This window comes from Coregonus lavaretus (genome assembly GCF_964263955.1).
Source record: "Coregonus lavaretus genome assembly, chromosome: 34".
Lineage (NCBI taxonomy): Eukaryota > Metazoa > Chordata > Actinopteri > Salmoniformes > Salmonidae > Coregonus > Coregonus lavaretus.
In genome coordinates this window covers 7,458,253-7,481,611 of record NC_140021.1, presented here as the reverse complement: position 1 = coordinate 7,481,611, position 23,359 = coordinate 7,458,253, and the positions used below count along the sequence as shown (strand labels likewise).

Here is a 23,359-nt window from a genome sequence, read left to right as displayed (position 1 = left end):
CTTTTATTGTCCCCAGCACAAGGTGCACCTGTGTAATGATCACGCTGTTTAATCAGCTTCTTGATATGCCACATCTGTCAGGTGGATGGATTATCTTGGTAAATGAGAAATGCTCACTAACAGGGATGTAAACACATTTGTGTGCAAAAATTGTGAGAAATAACTTTTTGTGCGTATGGACATTTTGGGGATCGTTTATTTCAGCCCATGAAACATGGGACCAACACTTTACATGTTGCGTTTATATTTTTGTTCAGTGTAGTTAATTAAAGGGGTAGTTTCGATAATCTATCCCAGTCATTTGAAATTGATACATGCAGATTTCTCTCTAATGCATACATTTTATAAACCTTTGATTTTTGGATGAACTATACAGTACCTTCAAATCAAATCTTTAAGAGCTACACATTCTCACACTATGAAACAGGTAGTGGGTACAGCAGAGAGGAAGAAGCGAAACGAGAGGGTTTACTCTGCCCAAAACACGCCCGGGAAGGTCAATGAGTGTCGAATTTGGTCAACACATTTTTTTATTTCAAATTTGCTACGTGAGGCTTATTTGATAATGGTTTCGTAATGCGCTGATATAAGTGGACACGTAGCCTGTTGTTCACACGCGTATCTGCCCTCTCATTGGCTAGAATGGTCCCACCGGATTCTCGCCTCCTCCCGCCTGCCTTCCATCTTTGAGGACATGTATTTCCATTGTTAGAGCTGTCACTCAACTATCTTGTCAAATATTATAGATAATCTTTGGGTACAGGTAGGGGTGAGGGTCACATGACTGAAAGGTCAGAGAAACAACTCTTCACCTTTGACCTCCAGATAAACCACAGAGTAGACATCCAGACCTCGATCGACACGGACGCCACACATATACATCCCAGAATCCTCTTGAGTCAGCCCAGTGATTGTCACGGTGAACACTCCATCTGTGTTGTTGTCATGGAGAGAGAACCTCCAAGTGTTGTGGTTGGATGTGACTGTAGCCTGTTGTAGACATGTCGAGGGTCGGGTCCCTATGCAGAAGTACTTCTCACTCTCCTTGTGCTGAGGCTTGTAGGGACAGCTTACTGACACAGAAGCTTGGCTGTTGCCCTGGACGAGGGCGCGGTTGTCACAGCACCAGTCTGCCAATCAACTGAGATACACATTTCAGTTCTATTCCATTTCTTCCAAGACATTATCACACAAAGGGCAAATTCCTTACGGAAAAACCATATGAATTTCACGTAATCACTATTCACATGTAATCTTACGTGAAGTTAATGTGATAACATGTGACAACATGTAAAGATAACATGAAACTACACGTGAATGTTTCTTGCATGTGGAACTGCAAATTTCAAATGTGAATCTGCAATTCACATGTGAAAACGTGGTGTTAACATGTGAACTCTATATTGAATACATGTGAACATATGTTTTCACATGTCAACAACTGACCTCACATGTCTCTTTTGTTTTCACGCGTGAACATTTCAGCTCAACATGGGAAAACAGCTATTTCACATGTGAAACAGCAAATTTCACGTGTTTTCTTTGTAAAGGAAGTAATAAAAATGGTATGGGGGTTTTAAAGTAAGTGGTTCCCTGTTCAGCTAAAATAGTGTACAAATCTTAAATAAATGACAATATGATTACATTAAACCTAGTTCTGACTCTTCAATAAAACCCCACCTGGGATTTGAACTCACAACTCCTGGGTTGAAGGTGCATTGATCTTTCTGCTGCACCACAAAGTCTGTAAGTCTGAGGCATTCTCAGAAGTCCCCTACACATTCATTACCTATAATACATCTCTGCAGTTAGCAAAATAGTTCCATCTGCACTGTTATTTTAGTTATTAATTAATCCGATTTTTCTCCCATCATTGATTTAATTGACTTATTTCAGCAATTTGAGGGTTTTCTGTATAGTTGTCTAATGTTGGTGGGGCATATTATTCTGTTTAATGTTACTCCTGAATCACTATGATAAATATAATAGTTTTTCTTGAGTGTATTGTGCAAAGCTGAAGTCCAAAGTGTAGGAATAGAGGTGAAATCAGTCATTGACACAAACATGGTGTAGCGTTGCAGGAAGATCGGAATGCCGTGAACCAAGAGGTTGTGAGTTTATAATCCCAGGTGAGGACATGTTGAATAATAATTACTGTATAAATACACACACACAATATAATCATGTATGTCAAATATGTAAATTGAAAACACTGCGATTATTTTGTGACGTTCCAGGGACATCCTAACGAGTCATTTTTGTTTCCAGGATATCATCTGTAAAATCGAATGTGAAAAATATTAATATGTGAAAGGTTATGTGATCACATGTGAAATATCACCACATGGGAAGTGTTCCAAAACCACATGGTTTCACATGATTTCACATGTGAAATAAATTGTTACGTTCAAAACGTGGAAATTTCACGTGAAATCATTCTATAAGGGATGTGCTGGACAAAGCGATTTGAGATACATTATATACAAATACACATGAAACGTTAGTACATGAGCTTAGTTATGTCAAGTTTAGTTATGTCATGAGTTTAGTCAATGCCATCTGTGTCTAAGTATCTGTAGTCTGTAATGTTTATTTGAAATTGTTAAATGTGCCGTGTCATATTTGTGTTGATGTTTGTGTAAAATAAAAAAAATAAAAAAAATAAATAAATAAGAAAATATATATATATATACACTACCAGTCAAAAGTTTGGACAAACCTACTCATTCAAGGGTTTTTCTTTATTTTTACTATTTTTACCAAAAGTTTGAGATTTGAGATTCTTCAAAGTAGCCACCCTTTGCTTTGATGACCGCTTTCTTAAAAGTTAATTTGTGGAATTTCTTTCCTTAACTTTTAAGAAGGCACACCTGTTAATTGAAATGCATTCCAGGTGACTACCTCATGAAGCTGGTTGAGATAATGCCAAGAGTGGGCAAAGCTGTCATCAAGGCAAAGGGTGTATATTTGAAGAATCTCAAATATAACATATATTTTTATTTGTTTAACACTTTTTTGGTTACTACATGATTCCATATGTGTGTTATTTCATAGTTTTGATGTCTTCACTATTATTATACAATGTAGAAAATAGTAAAAATAAAGAAAAACCCTGGAATGAGTAGGTATGTCCAAACTTTTGACTGGTACTGTATATAAAAAAAAGGGAACTTACCTTTGACTACTTGAAGTCTGACTTCTGTATAGATGTCTTTCCCATATCTGCTCACCGCACACCAGTATGTCCCAGCGTGTTGTAGGGTTAGTTTAGTGACATTCACAGTGAAGACTCTTCTCTTTATGTCATCATACAGAGAAAAGCTGCCTTTCTTAGTGTGGTGAACTCCCCATTGAGTTTCAATGACAATATCAGAGTAGTAACAGCCCCTATTACAGAGGTACTTCTGGTAATTCTCGTACCCACGGCCATAGGAGCATCTGATCTCTGCTTCTCCTCCCTCATATCCTGATACCACAATCTCATCTGCAATAGATACGCTCCACAGAGCAGCTGGAGAGAGACCACAAGTTCACATCAGACACAGATCTGCCTGTTAGTTATTAGCTGCTTCAGCACAGAGAACAATTAGCTATAAGCAACAGCAAATCAAATGTGTTTAGCAACTGCGACGGTGTCCAGTGTTCTTTAAAGAAGCTTTATTTTATGTTCTGTAGATTCGATGATGAACTCACCAGAGAGGCTAAAGAACACTCTTCGAAGACTTGTCATGATGAACTGCTGTCCTCAGTTTGTCTAAAGTGACTTTATTAAGCTGCTGTGTCCTGTCTCTCACCAGTTCGGTATTTCAGAATGAATCCTACTTCCTCCTAGTGAGGATAGGTTACCTAGTATCGGTGTGTGTGTGTGTTATTCTATTCTCTCCTCTTCAGTGTTTCCTGTGTGTGTCGGCTAGTTTCTGTTGGGGGACACCAGCCCTGCAGATCACACATTGTTGTTCACGCTCATATAAGGCAAAGGGTGTATATATACACCCTTTGCCTTGATGACACATTGTTATAATAATTGTTTTTTAAATATACAAGTAGGAAGGCCTTAAAATAAATAATCCACTTCTTTAGAGAGAAACATTTAGATAATGTTTTAGTAAAGTTGTAATCTGTTGGATGAGTGTGTTGGGGGTAACCCCCCCCCCCCCCCCCCCCCCCCCCCCCCACACTACTATGGGGTAACTGGCCCCTGGGTGCTAGTTACCCCTTTATGGTTATGAATGTGTTTCTACCTGTCATTCAGACAATGACTAGCCCAGTTAGCGCTAGTTTATACTAACTTACTAGCTAACAACTTCACTAGCAGTAAATGCTAGCCTGCTACCAAGTTAGCATAAGCTGCAAGGAATGCTAGCTAGCAACCTTACTACCAGATCGTCTGAGGTAAAATACATTAAAAAGATAACGTAACTTAATTGCAGTTGTAAATGTTTCCACTAGTGACTGATAGCTTTACAGTTAATGTTACTTTATAGCCTTTTAGCTATTTTATGTCATTTTTACATTTTAGTCATTTAGCAGACACTCTTATCCAGAGCAACTTACAGTTAGTGAGTGCATACATTATTATTTTTTATATATATATATTTAATTTTTTTTACTGGCCCCCCGTGGGAATTGAACCCACAACCCTGGCGTTGCAAACGCCATGCTCAACCAACTGAGCTACATCCCTGCCGGCCATTCCCTCCCCTATCCTGGACGACGCTGGGCCAATTGTGCGCCGCCCCATGGGTCTCCCGGTCGCGGTCGGCTACGACAGAGCCTGGATTCGAACCAGGATCTCTAGTGGCACAGCTAGCACTGCAATACAGTGCCTTAGACCACTGCGCCACTCGGGAGACCACTAATATAGCTAGATAGCTAGATAGCTACAGTTAAAGTCAGAAGTTTACATACACCTTAGCCAAATACATTTAAACTCAGTTTTTCAGAATTCCTGACATTTAATCCTAGTAAAAATGTCCTGTCTAAGGTCAGTTAGGATCACCACTTTATTTTAAGAATGTGAAATGTCAGAATAATAGTATAAATAATTATTTCAGCTTTTATTTATTTCATCACATTCCCAGTGGTTCAGAAGTTTACATACACTCAATTAGTATTTGGTAGCATTGCCTTTAAATTGTTTAACTAGGATCAAACGTTTCGGGTAGCCTTCCACAAGCTTCCCACAATACGTTGGGTGAATTTTGGCCCATTCCTCCTGACAGAGCTGGTGGAACTGTGTCAGGTTTGTAGGCCTCCTTGCTCGCACACGCTTTTTCAGTTCTGCCCACAAATATTCTATAGGATTGAGGTCAGGGCTTTGTGATGGCCACTCCAATACCTTGACTTTGATGTCCTTAAGCCATTTTGCCACAATTTTGGAAGTATGCTTGGGGTCATTGTCCATTTGGAAGACCCATTTGCGACCAAGCTTTAACTTCTTGACCGATGTCTTTAGATGTTGCTTCAATATATCCACATAATTTTCCTTCCTCATGATGCCATCTATTTTGTGAAGTGCACCTGTCCCTCCTGCAGCAAAGCACCCCCACAGCATGCCACCCCCCTGCGTCACGGTTGTGATGGTGTTCTTCGGCTTGCAACCTACCCCCTTTTTTCTCCAAACATAACGATGGTCATTATGGCCAAACAGCTCTATTTTTGTTTCATCAGACCAGAGGACATTTCTCCAAAAAGTACGATCTTTGTCCCCAGGTGCAGCTGCAAACCGTAGTCTGGCTTTTTTATGGCGGTTTTGGAGCAGTGGCTTCTTCCTTGCTGAGCGGCCTTTCAGGTTATGTCGATCTAGGACTCGTTTTACTGTGGATATAGATACTTTTGTACCTGTTTCCTCCAGCATCTTCACAAGGTCCTTTGCTGTTGTTCTGGGATTGATTTGCACTTTTCGCACCAAAGTACGTTAATCTCTAGGAGACAGAACGCGTTTCCTTCCTGAGCGGTATGACGGCTGCGTGGTCCCATGGTGTTTATACCTGCGTACTATTGTTTGTACAGATGAATGTGGTACCTTCAGGCGTTTGGAAATTGCTCCCAAGGATGAACCAGACTTGTGGAGGTCTACAATTATTTTTCTGAGGTCTTAGCTGATTTCTTTTGATTTTCCCATGATGTCAAGCAAAGAGGCACTGAGTTTGAAGGTAGGCCTTGAAATACATCCACAGGTACACCTCCAATTGACTCAAATGATGTCAATTAGCCTATCAGAAGCTTCTAAAGCCATGATATCATTTTCTGGAATTTTCCAAGCTGTTTAAAGGCACAATCAACTTAGTGTATGTAAACTTCTGACCCACTGGAATTGTGATACAGTGAATTATAAGTGAAATAATCAGTCGGTAAACAATTGTTGGAAAAATTACTTGTGTCATGCACAAAGTAGATGTCCTAACTGACTTGCCAAAACTGTAGTTTGTTAAAAATTAATTTGTGGAGTGGTTGAAAGACGAGTTTTAATGACTCCAACCTAAGTGTATGTAATCTTCCGATTTCAACTGTAGCTACGTTTTTAAGAGAGAGCTTTTCAAATGGCATCTTTCCCCGTTTTCAGTCACAGGTGGGAACTGGATTAGGTGTGAGCAGAGCAGCAGGTGGACTCATGAGTTGAGCTACAATTTTATTGGGGATAGCTTTATTTGTGACCTATGTACAAATTAGAATCGTGGAATAGCACAGCATAAGAGAGTTGCCACATCAATAGGTCGATTGAGGTTTTACAGACGTGTTTAATAACGTTTTATGTACACACTTTATTAGAATACTTATGAAATGCACATTGTTATATTTGGTAACATGTTTATTTTCCTTCGACTCCAACCCCATTCGATGCATTGAACAGATGTGGGTGGAGCAATGTCTATATGTAGGTCCGGTGTAGCTCAGTTGGTAGAGCATGGCGTTTGCAACGCCAGGGTTGTGGGTTCGATTCCCACGGGGAGCCAGTATGAAAATTTATGCACTCACTAACTGTAAGTCGCTCTGGATAAGAGCGTCTGCTAAATTACTAAAATGTATATAAGGGTGCAAATTACAGAAGGTCTTGAGGCCGATACGTACAGCGTAATAAAGAGCAGTGATACTAGCAAGAAAGAGTGGGTTTATTATTTTTATCTCTCAAGAAATCCAATTCATGAATGAAAATCCTTTTTGAAAAATGTCACTTTTTAAGTCACATTGGAATTGACTGGATTGAAATGGAATTCACCCCGTGATTACACCCAAATGGTCCCAAGTAGCCTAACCCATCCTATATAATTTAATAAATTATATGTTAGGCTTATTCTGGCATGTGCAATACGCTATAATAAATTATATTAGGTCTAGTGAAAAGGCAAAAACTTGACTTATTTGTCAAATGTGAAGAAATCAACTGTGCATGAACAGGACAAGGATGCGATGCGCGCGTCCTTCAGAACCCATATTCTAACCAAATAGGCATAATTGCGGCGAACGTAATTGATGGAGACTGCGTACATGTTTTATTGGAGGATTGAAAAGACCATGGGGATGAGAATAGCCTATGGTTTATGTCGTTAGACTGGTGTGATAGTTTGCGGCACAGGGCATTGATCACCGCGGGGTGATTCACCTTCTCTGTGGGTCTCCATCAATATGCTCTCAGTTTGCGTCCGCTTGGTCCGCCTCCAGGCAGAGCGCGTACAACTCCATTCGAAGCAGCTACAGCCGCGCATGGTCGCCAATCTGTCCCGTTTATCGGTCACAGAATCCTTTTAGGCAGCCTTCACCGGAGGATAGCCTACATTTGGACAACGCAGTCCCTTCCGGATTTCAAATAACATTTTACCGGGTATTCTTTCAAGGAATGATTCTCTTTTTCTTTATTTAGGCCAACGTTTTCCTTGACAACTGGATATTTTTTTATTTCTTGAAACCCCTATGGCCAGTCTTTATATCAATGAAATGATACGTCTGCTGTGCGGACCTGCGCGTCATCGGTTACCTTGCTGGTTTTACAGGGCGTGGTATTCATGTAAGTATTTCATTTATCTCAACGTGGATTTATAAAATGTATATGGAAAAATTATTTATCAATATGTGGCAGGTTTTTACGGGTACATGGCAGGTCGTCCCGATTCACATTGTGGTGGGTGCAGAACGTCATGTGACGCAATTAATCCCTGAACGGCAGATGGATGGAATAGGTATTTGTGTTATTGAGCAGTGGCATAATATTTGTCGCAGCGTTTGCCCCATTAATTGGTGAGCATCACAGTTATCGATAACCTGCTTGTGTACCAGCTAGCTATACGTCAGTCTTGCTAATTATCCTTATTAGTAACATATACTTTTTTTTTATATACAATAAGGTTTATCATAATAGCCTAATAATAATAATAATAATTAGTATTATTACATAATATTCATCAACTATGTTTGTTGTTAATCATATTTGAGTTTTACATCATATCAAATGCATATATGATTAGCCTACATATTGGCACTGCTTCATTTTAATGAATGCAAATGCATGCCGGTTATAATTGAACTCTTATGACCATGCCCAAGAAAATATAGCTCATGGGTTTCTCCATGAAGTCAGCAATACCCACCAGTGTTTGTGTACAGTGGCTTGCAAAAGTATTCATCCCCCTTGGCATTTTTCCTATTTTGTTGCCTTACAACCTGGAATTAAAAAAATGTTGGGGGGGGGTTTGTATCACTTGATTTACACAACATGCCTACCACTTTGAAGATGCAAAATATTTTGTCTTGTGAAACCAACAAGAAATAAGACAAAAAAACAGAAAACTTGAGCGTGCATAACCCCCCTTCTGCAGCAATTACAGTTGCAAGTTTCTATAAGCTTGGCACATCTAGCCACTGGGATTTTTGCCCATTCTTCAAGGCAAAACTGCTCCAGCACCTTCAAGTTGGATGGGTTCCGCTGGTGTACAGCAATCTTTAAGTCATACCACAGATTCTCAATTGGATTGAGGTCTGGGCTTTGACTAGGCCATTCCAAGACATTTAAATGTTTCCCCTTAAACCACTTGAGTGTTGCTTTAGCAGTATGCTTAGGGTCATTGTCCTGCTGGAAGGTGAACCTCCGTCCCAGTCTCAAATCTCTGGAAGACTGAAACAGGTTTCCCTCAAGAATTTCCCTGTATTTAGCGCCATCCATTATTCCTTCAATTCTGACCAGTTTCCCAGTCCCTGCCGATGAAAAACATCCCCACAGCATGATGCTGCCACCACCATGCTTCACTGTGGGGATGGTGTTCTCGGGGTGATGAGAGATGTTGGGTTTGCGCCAGACATAGCGTTTTCCTTGATGGCCAAAAAGCTCAATTTTAGTCTCATCTGACCAGAGTACCTTCTTCCATATGTTTGGGGAGTCTCCCACATGCCTTTTGGCGAACACCAAACGAGTTTGCTTATTTTTTTCTTTAAGCAATGGCTTTTTTCTGGCCACTCTTCCGTAAAGCCCAGCTCTGTGGAGTGTACGGCTTAAAGTGGTCCTATGGACAGATACTCCAATCTCCGCTGTGGAGCTTTGCCGCTCCTTCAGGGTTATCTTTGGTCTCTTTGTTGCCTCTCTGATTAATGCCCTCCTTGCCTGGTCTGTGAGATTTGGTGGGCGGCCCTCTCTTGGCAGGTTTGTTGTGGTGCCATATTCTTTCCATTTTTTAATAATGGATTTAATGGTGCTCCGTGGGATGTTCAAAGTTTCAGATATTTTTTTATAACCCAACCCTGATCTGTACTTCTCCACAACTTTGTCTCTGACCTGTTTGGAGAGCTCCTTGGTCTTCATGGTGCCACTTGCTTGGTGGTGCCCCTTGCTTAGTGGTGTTGCAGACTCTGGGGCCTTTCAGAACAGGTGTATATATACTGAGATCCTGTGACAGACCATGTGACACTTAGATTGCACACAGGCAGACTTTATTTAACTAATTATGTGACTTCTGAAGGTAATTGGTTGCACCAGATCTTATTTAGGGGCTTCATAGCAAAGGGGGTGAATACATATGCACGCACCACTTTTCCATTATTTATGTTTTTGCATTTTTTGAAACAAGTTCTTTTTTTCATTTCACTTCACCAATTTGGACTATTTTGTATGTCCATTACATGAAATCCAAATCCATTTTAAATTACAGGTTGTAATGCAACAAAATAGGAAAAACGCCAAGGGGGATGAATACTTTTGCAAGGTACTGTATGTCATTGAAATGGTCAGCCCTTATGTATGACCCAAACCTGGGCACTGTTGGAATACTTAAAAAAATGCATCCTTCCTTCCTCCCCTTTCTTGGAATATCTACTGACCTGACATTATTTGATCTGTAATAGATACTGTGCTTGTTTTGGCCAGGAGCTCAACCGAGCTGAGTACCGGCACCTCAAAATTTCTACTGCATTATAGAATATTATCTCAAAAGTATTGTGGAGCTCCTGCACCTAAATATAACCAGTACCGGCACCCACAATGAGTACCATAACTTATTTTTGTCCAAGTCAAACACTGAATAGATGTGTAGTGGAAGCACTACTTTATCCGATCTACACTGAACAGAAATATAAACTCAACATGTAAAGTGTTGGTCCCATGTTTCATGAGCTGAAATAAACGATCCCAGAAACTTTCCATAGACACAAAAAGCTTATTTCTCTCAATTTCTGTGCACAAATTTGTTTACATCCCTGTTAGTGAGCATTTCACATTTGCCAAGATAATCCATCCACCTGACAGGTGTGGCATATCAAGAAGATTAAACAGCATGATCATTACACAGGTGCATCTTGTGCTGGGGACAATAAAAGGCCACTGTAAAATGTGCAGTTTTGTCACACAACACAATGCCACAGATGTCTCAAGTTTTGAGGGAGCATGCAATTAGCATGCTGACTGCAGGAATGTCCAACAGAGCTGTTGCTGCCTCCAACGTCGTTTTAGAGAATTTGGCAGTATGTCCAACCGGCTTCACAACCGCAGACCACGTGTAACCACACCAACCCAGGACCTCCACAACCGGCTTCTTCACCTGCGGGATGTCTGAGACCAGCCACCCAGACAGCTGATGAAACTGAGGAGTATATCTGTCTGATTGGCTGGGCCTGCCTCCCCGGTGGATGGGCCTATGCCCTTCCAGGCCCACCCATGGCTGCGCCCCTGCCCATAGATTGAATTGATTTCAATTTATATGAACTGTAACTCAGTGAAATCGTTGAAATTGTTGCATGTTGCGTTTAAATTTGTGTTCAGTATAGTTGTGTTGGATCAGTACTTAGCCTATAGGCCTACTCTAAAGAAGAGAGGAAGAAAGTATGCATGTGTTTAATTTTCAAACAGGACCCTGCGATTTGTGTACTGGTGGACCAGTTATGCTAAACCTCTCTCTCATTATAGGCTAGACACTACAGGGGACACAGATCAAGTGTTGTACTGGAAAGACACGTGTGCCGGCAAGACGCCACCAATAACAATGTGCTGTACAGCAATCAAGACTGTTTCCTAAGCAGGCCTAAACAATAGTAGTTATCCAAAACACAGATATAGAGAGAGTGTGAACTTGACTAAAGCCCCCCAAAATGACTCACTTGCAAGCGGGCCTGAGCTCCGAGACCACGGAGAAAGCTCGACAGGAGCTCAACGAGAACCCCGACACCCTCCACGCGGACATCCAGCAGGTGCGCGACATGATAGTGACGCGGCCAGACATCGGCTTCCTGCGCACGGACGACGACTTTATCCTGAGGTTTCTGCGGGCGCGCAAGTTTAACCAGGCAGAGACCTTCCGGCTCCTGGCCCAGTACTTTCAATTCCGCCAGCAGAACCTGGACATGTTCCAGAGCTTCAAGGTGGACGACCCAGGGATCAAGCGGGCGCTGATGGATGGCTTTCCAGGTGTCTTAGAAACACCGGATCAGCACGGCCGGAAGATACTCATCCTTTTCGCCTCCAACTGGGACCAGGGCAGGTGAGTGTACGGATATTTTAGTATGCACATTTGTCTCAATAAAATGGCTTCAGTGATTTCTCACTGAAATGGCTTCAGAGATGTCTCACTGAAATGGTTTCTGTGATCTAATTGTTTCATTAATCAAATAAGCAATTGTGCTGTAGCTACTGATTGGTACTGATTTGATAGAATACTTTCAAACATTTAATTTGGAACTAAATAGCAAAACTCACATGCACAGAAACTTTACTCCGGCCCTTGTCTGGACAATGTCATTGGTCAGACACACCAGAACGGACCCAGAACAAAAATCATTGAATTATTGTAATAATCTTGATACAGTACAGTGCTGGATTGTTCTGGATTTTATCCCAATCTGATGTCTCTTTCTCTCTCTCTGTGAAGGAACTCTTTCACAGACATCCTCCGGGCCATCCTCCTCTCCCTGGAGGTTCTCATAGAGAACCAGGAACTCCAGATCAACGGCTTCATCTTGATCATGGACTGGAGTAACTTCTCCTTCAAGCAGGCTTCCAAGCTCACGCCTAACATCCTCAAACTGGCAATCGAAGGCCTGCAGGTAGGCCTGACCAGGGATGTGTTCAGTAGGCATGAACAGGTAGGCCTGACCAGGGATGTGTTCAGTAGTTTGGTCCTCTGTAGCTCAATTGGTAGAGCATGGCGCTTGTAACGCCAGGGTAGTGGGTTCGATCCCCGGGACCACCCATACGTAAAAATGTATGCACACATGACTGTAAGTCGCTTTGGATAAAAGCGTCTGCGAAATGGCATATTATTATTAATATTATTATAGTTTACCCATGCAATATGTGGAGCCATCGCACCCCATATGGCCGATTCTACAGTCAACTTTTTTTATTGCATCATTTCATTGTCCTTCTTTATCAGTTCTAAGGACAGAGACAGATAGACAGCGTATCCTGCCTTGCAATGTAGCCTATATGACTACCAGTAAATAAAGATTTCTATACAATATGATGATGATCCTCATTTTAGACCTACATAACGATGGGATGTCCTGTTGCTAAGTAACAAGGTGAAGCACAATGGTTAGTGTATGCCCTGATTTTAAATGCTATGATAATCAGACACTGAATGATGTGGACACATTATATGGGCAGATCAACAAGCAGACAGTGGATATATCAGGGAATATATTAATTTGAAGTTAATTACAAATAGATAGTGAGCCCAAAAGTGTTGTGAAAACACCAAATGCTTATGGCTTATGAGGAAATTATTTAGCATTGGCCATGATACGTCTGAGATGTACAACCAATCTATTGTAGGAGTATACCACTTTACAGAAAACTTTTTTTTTATGCTTTCACAATATTAAATCCTGTGAGACGCATAATTGAATGACCCAGCCGCCTTGTTTTACATGGTTTTGTCACGGGGATTACATTGTTGGTCTTACACTGCAATCATTAAAGGTGTCAATTGCAAGGGTGAAAGGGACATGTCCAAACAATGCACTGTAGCAGTGCTGCACACTGTAGATGGCTAGCACAGTTTCAAACAGCAAGGAAAATCCTCATTATCAGCATCTATTTAAGCAATAAAGCATGAGAAAGCGGGGGATTATTGTGTGAAGGAGCAGCCTTTAGAAGGGTGTTATTCACAATAATTCCCGGGTTCTGGGGCTACTACTTTTGTAAAATGGTTGCCAACATATAAAAAAAGATTAACAACATGTTTTCATTAACAGCGTTATTTTAATGAGTTTTATTTAATCCTTCCACCATAAAATATAGTCTGGGCAAAAGTCAGTCGTTAGTTCTGATATTCTGAAGTTGCTAGCCAAACAGGCTGGATGTCCATTCTTCCGTTCTAAGCAAAACAGGTTGCTATGAAGGCTAGCTACTTCTCCTTTGCTAGCTAGCCAACTAAAGCTAACACACAATCACATCAAGCAGCTGAAATGACAACAACCTAGGCTGTATGAATTTGGAAATAATTTCTAGATGCTTTTTTCCCAGGGGAGATGAAGTTTATGCCTGTCTGGGCTGTTGGAAAGTGGACGCGCATTGATAAATCAAATGGAACTATTAACATGCATTACCCAGGGATTGTGGTGAATAGCTCCCTGCTCTCAACCAATCAGCATCCAGGATACAAACAACCTGTTTTATAATAGAAACTCTGTCATGCTCTTGGCCTGCTTCCCTAGGTCCCTTTTGCTGCAGGGTACTGTACTGTTAGGTCAAAAACCTTTTCAATAATAGAATGAATGCCATTTCATTTAGCTATAACAATCGAGAAGACCGAGGAACTGGGTTAGCCTACCATTTAATACATTTTTTTTGTTATGCCATTGAATTTCTAAAGAATCTCTATTGCAACTAAAATAAAAGAGAGGGAGCAGAGTTTATGAAACAACATTTAGTAAAACATATAACTGTATTTGAGTATCTCAACCAATTTCCCCTTCCCTGCTTCACTACAGGACAGCTTCCCTGCTCGCTTCGGTGGGATCCATTTTGTGAACCAGCCCTGGTACATCCACGCCATGTACACCATTATCAAACCTTTCCTCAAGGACAAGACTAGGAAAAGGGTAATTGCCTTTTTCACTGCTTAGTCACCTTCTCTAACCCCTCCCCCCTTTTCCCATCCATCACTTTATAACTGCCTCAGTTGCAGTTCTATCGAGTGGTTACGCTCTGGCCTGCTAGAGGTACAACACTAATGAGCTGACGAAGCCAGATAAAGAGATGTCATTAAATGCCTTTGCTAGTTGAATAAAATGAAAGGTACCACAAAGGAGATGTATCATTTAGTACTTCAACCTTTCCTCAGGTTAGTGCAGGTTAGATCAATGGAAAAGCTAAAAGCTATTTTGTAATACAGCTTCCTTCAAAGATGACGCCGGTCAAACATGAAAAGGGAAAGTAAGATAACAGGAATTGTGGGAGTTCTGAAAATAGTGTCTGAAAACCTTCTTCCCATCAGATTTTCCTCCATGGAAACAACCTCAACAGTTTACACCAGCTAATTCTACCCGATTGTCTGCCGTCCGAGTTCGGCGGCACGCTGCCGCCATATGACATGGGCATCTGGGCACGGACCCTCTTAGGGCCCAACTACAACGACGAGACGGAGTACACACTCACCTACGACGCCCTCCACGTCAAAGAGAACTATGGTGGCGGAGACAAGGAATGTGCCGACAAACTTCTGAAAAGGTGAGCTACAAAAAAGGTGGCAAAATTCCAGTAATTATCAAACTGAAAAATATCTATGGGAATATATGGGATTTGTGGGAATTTACCGGAATGTTTGGACTATTCCCCTCCCTAGCTACAGTATAGTAGTGCAGAAAGCTAACAAAAAAGCTCAACAGAAAGTTAGAGAACACAAACGGCTTGCCTATGGAGCAGTGAGGGGAACGGCACCTCTGTACCTTCGGGCTCTGATCAGTCCCTACACCCAAACGAGGGCATTGCGTTCATCCACCTCTGGCCTGCTGGCTCCCCTTCCTCTGCGGAAGCATAGTTCCCGCTCAGCCCAGTCAAAACTGTTCGCTGCTCTGGCACCCCAATGGTGGAACAAGCTCCCTCACGACGCCAGGACAGCGGAGTCACTCACCACCTTCCGGAGGCATTTGAAACCCCACCTCTTTAAAGAATACCTGGGATAGGATAAAGTAATCCTTCTACCCCCCCCCCCCCAATTGTAAAGTGGTTATCCCACTGGCTATAGGGTGAACGCACCAATTGGTGAGTCGCTCTGGATAAGAGCGTCTGCTAAATGACGTAATTGTGCCCTTGAGCAAGGCACTTAACCCTAATTGCTCCTGTAAGTCGCTCTGGATAAGAGCGTCTGCTAAATGACTAAAATGTAAATGTAAATGTAAATCCAGAGCGGTCATTCTTCTCCGATAGTATTGACAGCCGATTGTTTGAAGTCTGCCAGGGCAATTACGCAGTCCAAAGACTTTCAGATAATGACCGCTATGGGGCTGATCACTGACTAGTGTGAACCCTAAGAAATGCCTGTTTCAATACGAGATGGTCATTACGCTTGAGATTTGCCCACTGCTGTCTCCTAAACAGCTCACTCACTCAGAGACCCACTGCAGTTTTCCATTAATTCTCGCCCCCCAGCTAAAAAAAAGACTCCTCTCTGAAACACAAAAGGTTACACCAGAGCTATGTATAGAGGTACTGTACATGGCTCTGGGTAACATTACTTTTAGGTTCAGAGCTTTTGGACAACGTACCCTTTTACAAGCTGAAAGCTTATCTATAAGACTGAACATGTATACAGTACTGTAGATGGATGCTCTGTCGAAAGCAATGGGAAAACAGAATGTCTTAGAGACAGAGAGAGAGAAGAGAGAGAAATCTAAAAACCTTCTCCACATAAACTGGCCGCATGCACGACTCTCTCCCATCTGCAATCAACAGAAAGCCATGTAGTATCAGGTCTTGGGAGAGCGGGCTCCTCTGAATTTTTTTAATTAAAAAAGCATATAAGAGACCCTCTTCCTGACCCCAGCTAGTGTCTGCTCCAATCCCAGGGTTCCCCAGTTTCATTCGCTTGCCACAATAACCCAGGAGACGACATCTGGAGGGGGCGGGGCGTGGATGGGAGGTTGGTGCAAAGAACATGAACCTGCTCCCGCTACATGGCCAAGCTGCAAAGTCAAAATTGACTATATCGTGAAAATGTATTAGCACGGAAATGAGCGTTTAGTTCTTAATTTAAGGTTGAGTTAGGGCGAGCCACATGGTTAGGGGTATGGTTGAGGTTAGGGTTTGTTTTAAAATCAGATTTGTTTGGAGAAGTTGTCATACGGCCGGCTTTGTAGCTTGGCCGGATAGTGACAACCGTTGATGAGGGATACTGGGAATGCTTGCCTGTTATTGGTCATCTGAGATTGCCATTAGTGCAGCCAGTCAACATAGTAGTCATGAGCAATGAGATGGCATGAGCCCATGGACGCAACGATCGGATGGATAAAACAGATTATTGAAGATTGGGTCGTTTGTGGGTTGGTTGAATACGCTTAGTGTTCTCTGATTAGATCAAGGAGGGCTTGTTAGTCTTTGATTGCTGCTGTTTTGCTCCAGTGTGGAGTAAGTAAGCCATGTTGCCTGTAGTCTTACAAGGCTGTGCAGCAGAAGGCCTGACAGATGTAACTGAGATTAAGGCTGCTAGTGAAGAACATCCTCCCAGAAACAAGATGGCAGAATAAACTCACCTCTTGGACTGTACTGACTAGTAGAATTTTGCTACAATTTGATTTGCAAAGCTCCAGATGTAAAGACCCTGCTATATAATCCAGTTCAATAGGTTAGCGACACCTGCTCTTTCCATGACATAGATTGACCAGGTGAATCCAGGTGAAAGCTGTGATCCGTTATTGTTAAATCCACTTCAGTCAGTGTAGATGAAGGGGAGGAGACCGGTTAAAAAAGGATTTGTAAGCCTTGAGACAATTGAGACATGGATTGTGTATGTGTGCCATTCAGAGGGTGAATAGACGAGACAAAATATTTAAGTGCCTTTCGAACAGGTTATGGTAGTAGGTACCAGGCGCACCAGTTTGAGTGTGTCAAGAACTGCAACGCTGCTGGGTTTTTCACGCTCAACAGTTTCCCTTGTGTATCAAGAATGGTCCACCACCCAAAGGACATCCAGCCAATTTGACACAACTGTGGGAAGCATTGGAGTCAACATGGGCAAGCATTCTTGTGGAACGCTTTCGGCACCTTGTAGAGTCCATGCCCCGACGAATTCAGGGATATTCGAAGGGCAAAAGGGGGTGCAATTCAATATTAGGAAGGTATTCCTAACGTTTTGTACACTGAGTGTACATGATCCGTGAAGCTCTATGTAGGTTTTATAAAGGATTATGGAGAGGCTTTATTAAGCTTTATAAGCTATACTTCTGCATTATGAGAGATAATGTGAATTGGGACCTTTCACTGTCATATAAGCGTTTCATTTTGAGAGTTGCATTCAACAATATGAGGCAAAATTGAAAACATTCAATTCAATGCTATATTCATCATCACGTTAAATCGGATAGATATTTAACAAAGCTTATTTTGGGATATCTAAATCTCAGTACTCTCAATGTGACTGTCCTTCCTTCCTTTAGCATTTACATTTTAGTCATTTAGCAGACGCTCTTATCCAGAGCGACTTACAGTTAGTGAGTGCATACATTTTTCATACTTAGCAGAGAGAGTTTTGGGTAGGCTCCATTTTTATCGGCTGTTGATTTTAATCAGTGGGCTTACAAGGGGAGAGGAGAGGAGGGAGTGGAGAGGAGCGGAGCGCTAATCTCCCCCACTCGTGTTAAACAGCACGGAATCAGGGATTTAGTCTTAGCCCCATTGGATTGCCCTCCTCAGCTTGGTCGTTGAGCTCATCTTTAATGGACCAGTCATAACCTAGCATGCTATAAGTACTTCCTGGTAGCTAAAAGAGACAAGAACACAGAGGCTTTGTGATGATGACGCATGGAAATGAGGGTAGATAAGAGCACAAGGAGGAGGAGTGTTTAGGGACGAGGGGTATTGCGTCATGTATTTTACCATTGGCAGTCATGTGTTTTTAGGATATAAAAACAAGTGTGCTATTTTCCTAATCTGGATTTTCCCCCAAAATGGTTGGTTTTCAGTTTGTGTTCAGACATTATAAGGGGGGTGATCCAAACTTAGTCTTACAATGTATTATAATCACATCGTAATGCATCATAACCCCAGATACAGTACGTCTACAGTTCTCTCTTTGATCTCTATTACCCTGGTCCCTGCTGGACTTTCTCCATTATACTGCTGATAGTAGTCCATCTGTGTCTTACAGGAAATGACCATCTCTTACTGTTGTTGTTGTTTATCTCAGGTCCCAGTCAGCCGTGGAGCCGGGTACCCTACGGCAAGCAGACAGGGAGAACACGGCACAGCCACTCCTGGCTCTGGACTGATCTCTCCCTTCCGCCCACACTGGATCGAAACCCCTCTCATTAGGATTCCAACCCCACTGACTCCAAAACCTAAAGCTGAACTTTGAGAAAGTATCAAACTAACTCTAAACCATTGTTCACATGGAGCTGCTGTACTGAAAACCTCTCATCTCTCGACTTTGAGCCAGTGGCAGTTTCAGCTGTGCCATCCACTTTCACAGGCAAACCGATCTGTCACCAGCCATCCAAATCAATGCCGATAGGAGTAGAATGATTAAACGAATGTCAGTGTTACCAGTACCACTAGGAGGGACTGACTGACAAGAGTTAAATGTCAAAAAGTCCAGAGAACGCCAAACTGTATCTTACTGTTTTAGGGGCTGTCGTTACTATGAAAGTCAATATATTTCAAGATTGTATATTTATCAGGGCTACTGCACCATCGAACTGCAATGTATTTAAAGTAATCTTTAAAAGAATGTATAGAAAATGCATTTTCAGTTGTGTGCTAATTACGTGTGTGAATGTTCAGGTTGTCATTGAAAATCACACAAATGAGTAGAATTTCAAATGAGACGAATCAGTGTTACAATATACAAATGAAGCTACCTATGTAATTAATTAAAACTACACAAAATTCTGATCACTTGACACCATTTTGACCAAATGTTTAATTTACTGAAAAATAGCTTTACAATCATTCAGTGCAACTAATTACAACACACAAAATATAATTGAAAGAAACATTACTTACTTGGAAGGCCAGTTACAACAGTTGGAACAGCTCAGTGATATCAACACCATAAAAGTATTAACTTCATATCTAAGATGAGTGATAGCAATTCATAAGAGTACCATAAAAGGTGAAAACTCAAACGATGTGGCTTTGTGAAGGTGCTTGATTTGTTACCCTTGTAACTAAGGAAATCATTTGAAGCATGGAGGAGATAACTTGAGTGTCATCGTCACAACCCAAACTGATAACCACAAATACCCCAAGACACATTTACATTTACATTTTAGTCATTTAGCAGACGCTCTTATCCAGAGCGACTTACAGTACCAATGTCCATGAGACACAACCACAATGTTGAAAGGCAATTCAATGAGCCTAAGGGTTCGACATGGCATTATGATGTATTGACATGCTCCTCTGAAGTAGGGAAGTTGAGGGTAAAATGATGTTACCCAAGTTTCCCACTCGTAGTTCCCACTTGGAAGTTCATTATGAACGGTTTTGGACATCTGAATCTCGTATTGTGACGAGTCCCTGGGATTGCCAAGAATTTGTCAGATATATAATGTTTTATTGTCTCACAGGTGCATTTCATTGCTCCAATGAAGCTGACTACCATTGCCCATAGAGAGTGATTAAATAACATATCTAGAAGAATATGCTTTGGCACTTTTCTTTTGAATATCAACAACATTGGTTAGGCAAAGACCCTCTAATCAGCTCTGCTATACATGGAATGGAGCAGATCTGGGTCCAATACTTTCAAATACTCAAGTATAGTCTATGCTTGATTTAGCTTGGGGTTCTCCTTTTAGGGACTATTCCATTGGTTCCATTGTACAAGGCAAACTAAATTAAGAGCAGATGAAGTATTTGACATGTATTTGACCCAGGTAAGAATGCAGTGTGACAAGACTGGTGTACATTTAACATGCTCCTGCCGAAGTTTTACACAGGGAAATTGTAATTTTATAAAACATTAAAATGTTATGCATCTACAAAATACATGCCTTCAGTCACGTGTTCATATGACACATTTAATAATGTAAATTCACACATTTGGCAGGATTTTAAATGACAAAGACAAGCCTGTTGAGTAGAATGGTTTGTGTGCGCTCCCAGGTCAAGGTGCAGTTGAAAATAGCGTATATTGTTAGCGTACAAAAATAAGATGTGTCAGTCAAGGTTTTCTTGGCAATATTAATTCTGCAATAAAAACATATTCTTGGCATTGTGAAGTCCCATTCATTGATCTAAAGTGACATGCGAAAATCCTACAAGTGAAATGGAATGGCCTAATAAGTACTGTGTCTGTATTTTACAATAGTTTTTCTCCCAAAATACAGTAAGAGGCAGGTTACTGTATAAAGCCATGGAAGTTACAGGAAGTATATTCACAAATTACGTGTTAGAGAAACAACAGATTTAGGTTCCCACTTTTCAGCTAGTAGAGGTTTAGCTAGCTTAGCAACATCTTAAAAGGATAGTTTTCTGTGTTTTAACCCATATCATTTACTTACCTCAAAAGTAATCAACTACATTTTCTTGAGGTAAGAAATGAATTATCCCTTTAAAGTATCAGTAAGTGTCCAACAGTAAACTCGCAAACTGCAATAGTACAGCTTTGTGAAGTTCATGTAGGTACTGTATGTTTCAGACATATAGCACTTTGGTTCCCTAATGAAAAAACAAGAATGCACTTGTGAAAAATTTACAACACAACCTACATGATATTCAACCCACACCTTACCGTTCTTATAAATTCATATTTATGCCTAAAAACCTACTTGGTGAGTACCACAGTTAGCAGTCAGTGTTCCCAAGGGTCGTTGTAAGGCTTTTTCCAATCTGAGAGGGCCTTTAGTAACTCTTCAAGATGGAGCCAAAATGGCACCCTGGACTGAGCAAAGGCAAGTGTCACATTTGTCACGTTTGACCTAAAATGGCTGGCTGTGGGGTCAATACTTGTGAGGGAATGGGTTGACAGATACCTTGGACCCTTCTGTTCTCATGGGTTAAGCGTGTTAACCCCAGCACTCGAGTAGGCGACAGTTTGTCTGCACATCTGTCTGCCCGTCTGACAGTCTGTCGGACAGTCTAAATGGGGGAGAGAGTCTGCCGTTGGTACTGGGTGAGCTCGGGGTGCCACACGTCCACGATGAAGATGAGCCGGTAGCTGTCGGCGTCCTGCCACACCTCATGCTCAAAGGAATCATCAAAGATGAGCACTTTCCCCTCCTCCCAAGCCCTGGAAGAGAACAGAACAAACCATAGCCTTTCTATTAATGAAGCCACATGGATGAGTTTATAAACCCAACAGCAGCTCCTCCAGTTAGTTTGGTATAAAGCTGAGAGGGATGGGGCTGGGGAAATGCAATCACTCAAATTCATAGGTGGAGCTATGGATGCAAGAACTTACAGTCCACAAGATCGACAAGATAACATTAAAGATATTTTGCAACAATACTTAGTCTTGAGTGATATTAAGTACTGAGCACTCAAATGATAAGTATCACACTGTACCAAAAACTAACAAGTGCGTGATGTTATTAGATGTAAAAAGGCATGACGTTGATAGCTGTGGAAGGTGTTACCTGGTGTCGTTAGTGCACCTGATCTTGCAGCCCGTCTTGGGGACGACCAGGCCCAGGTGCATGCGCAGGCGACAGTTGGTGGGCCCCGTGTGAGGCCAGACATGAGTACCAGACTGCATCACCGAGAACTTGATCTGGAACCCAGGGAGACAGAGACAGAGAGAGACAGAGAGAGACAAGAGACAGAGACACAGAGAGAGACAGAGACACAGAGAGAGACAGAGACACAGAGAGAGACAGAGACACAGAGAGAGAGAGAGAGAGAGAGAGAGAGAGAGCAGAGACAGAGAGAACAGAGACAGAGAGAACAGAGAACAGAGACAGACAGAGAGGCGGTCATACACCCAGAGAAAGTGAACACAACTGAAATTAAAGTATTTAAATGAAGTACGTAAAAAAAAAAGAATTCAGACAATTTATATTTGTTTTTGAAGCAACCTATTAGCTCAAAGGCACATTGGCCAGCCACATACAAAAAACACAAACATTTCCTATTTTTGCAACAGAAATTGAAAGAAATTGCAGTGAGTGCAGCATAGTGCCTTTGTAACTCCATCCATCTCCAGTAGGAGCCTGCAGGGCAAGACTGTCTCTCCATCTATCCTCCCCTGCTCTACAGCAGTGCTGGTTGCCTAATAGTTGGCATGTCAGTCCCGTCTGTGGCGGGGTGACCTACCTGTCCTCTCTTGCAGCCCGTAGCCTCTGGATAGCGCTCCAACAGGCCACAGGTCTTTGGAACACTGCGGCACGACTCCCCTGCCTTCTTGCCTGCATGACCAGGAGGACAGAGAAACAAGGAATTAGAGGCCAGGTTCAGACACCACTAACCCCTAATCCTAAAGCACTTGTGGGGAGTTTTTCAGTCTATTTGTAACATAGGAAGTTGCCAGGTGTTTGATTGGTTTACCTTGCTGCCAGAGGGTAAACTGACCCCACTCCCCTTTTTCTCTGAGGTTCTCCTCCTCTGGAACAAAGAGGCCGGTGGTTTTATCCATCACTGACAGGGCCTCGTCCCTGATGGTCCTCCAGTTCCTCTCCAGGGTCTGTCCCGTTGACATAGAGACACGTTATTATATTTCTATGGTCTGCCCCTGGCACAGCAAAGGGGATACATGGTCAGAGACTGCTTTACGCCAGTTCAAAACTC

General features: G+C 41.9%; 2 protein-coding genes across 6 annotated transcripts in view; one reads left to right on the top strand and one right to left on the bottom strand.

Annotated features, from left to right (window-relative positions):
* Positions 1-11,568: 11,568 nt before the first annotated feature.
* On the top strand, positions 11,569-18,903 carry LOC311109325 (clavesin-1-like; the record flags this gene model as incomplete). The annotated part of the gene is made up of 5 exons (XM_084152169.1): positions 11,569-11,957; positions 12,345-12,519; positions 14,410-14,520; positions 14,916-15,148; positions 18,822-18,903. The coding sequence occupies 5 exons, from the start codon at positions 11,569-11,571 to the stop codon at positions 18,901-18,903; spliced, it is 990 nt and encodes a 329-aa protein (XP_084008295.1).
* A 631-nt stretch (positions 18,904-19,534) lies between these two features.
* LOC311109324 (aspartyl/asparaginyl beta-hydroxylase-like) overlaps positions 19,535-23,359 on the bottom strand; it is a 57,737-nt gene continuing 53,912 nt past the window's right edge. For all 5 annotated transcript variants that reach the window (XM_084152164.1, XM_084152165.1, XM_084152168.1 and 2 more), the window contains 4 exons: positions 23,120-23,255; positions 22,889-22,980; positions 22,213-22,346; positions 19,535-21,866 (listed from right to left, as the gene is read on the bottom strand). In XM_084152164.1, the coding sequence (XP_084008290.1) occupies positions 21,716-21,866; positions 22,213-22,346; positions 22,889-22,980; positions 23,120-23,255 (513 nt within the window). In that variant the 3' untranslated portion in view covers positions 19,535-21,715. The remainder of the gene's footprint in view (positions 21,867-22,212; positions 22,347-22,888; positions 22,981-23,119; positions 23,256-23,359) is intronic.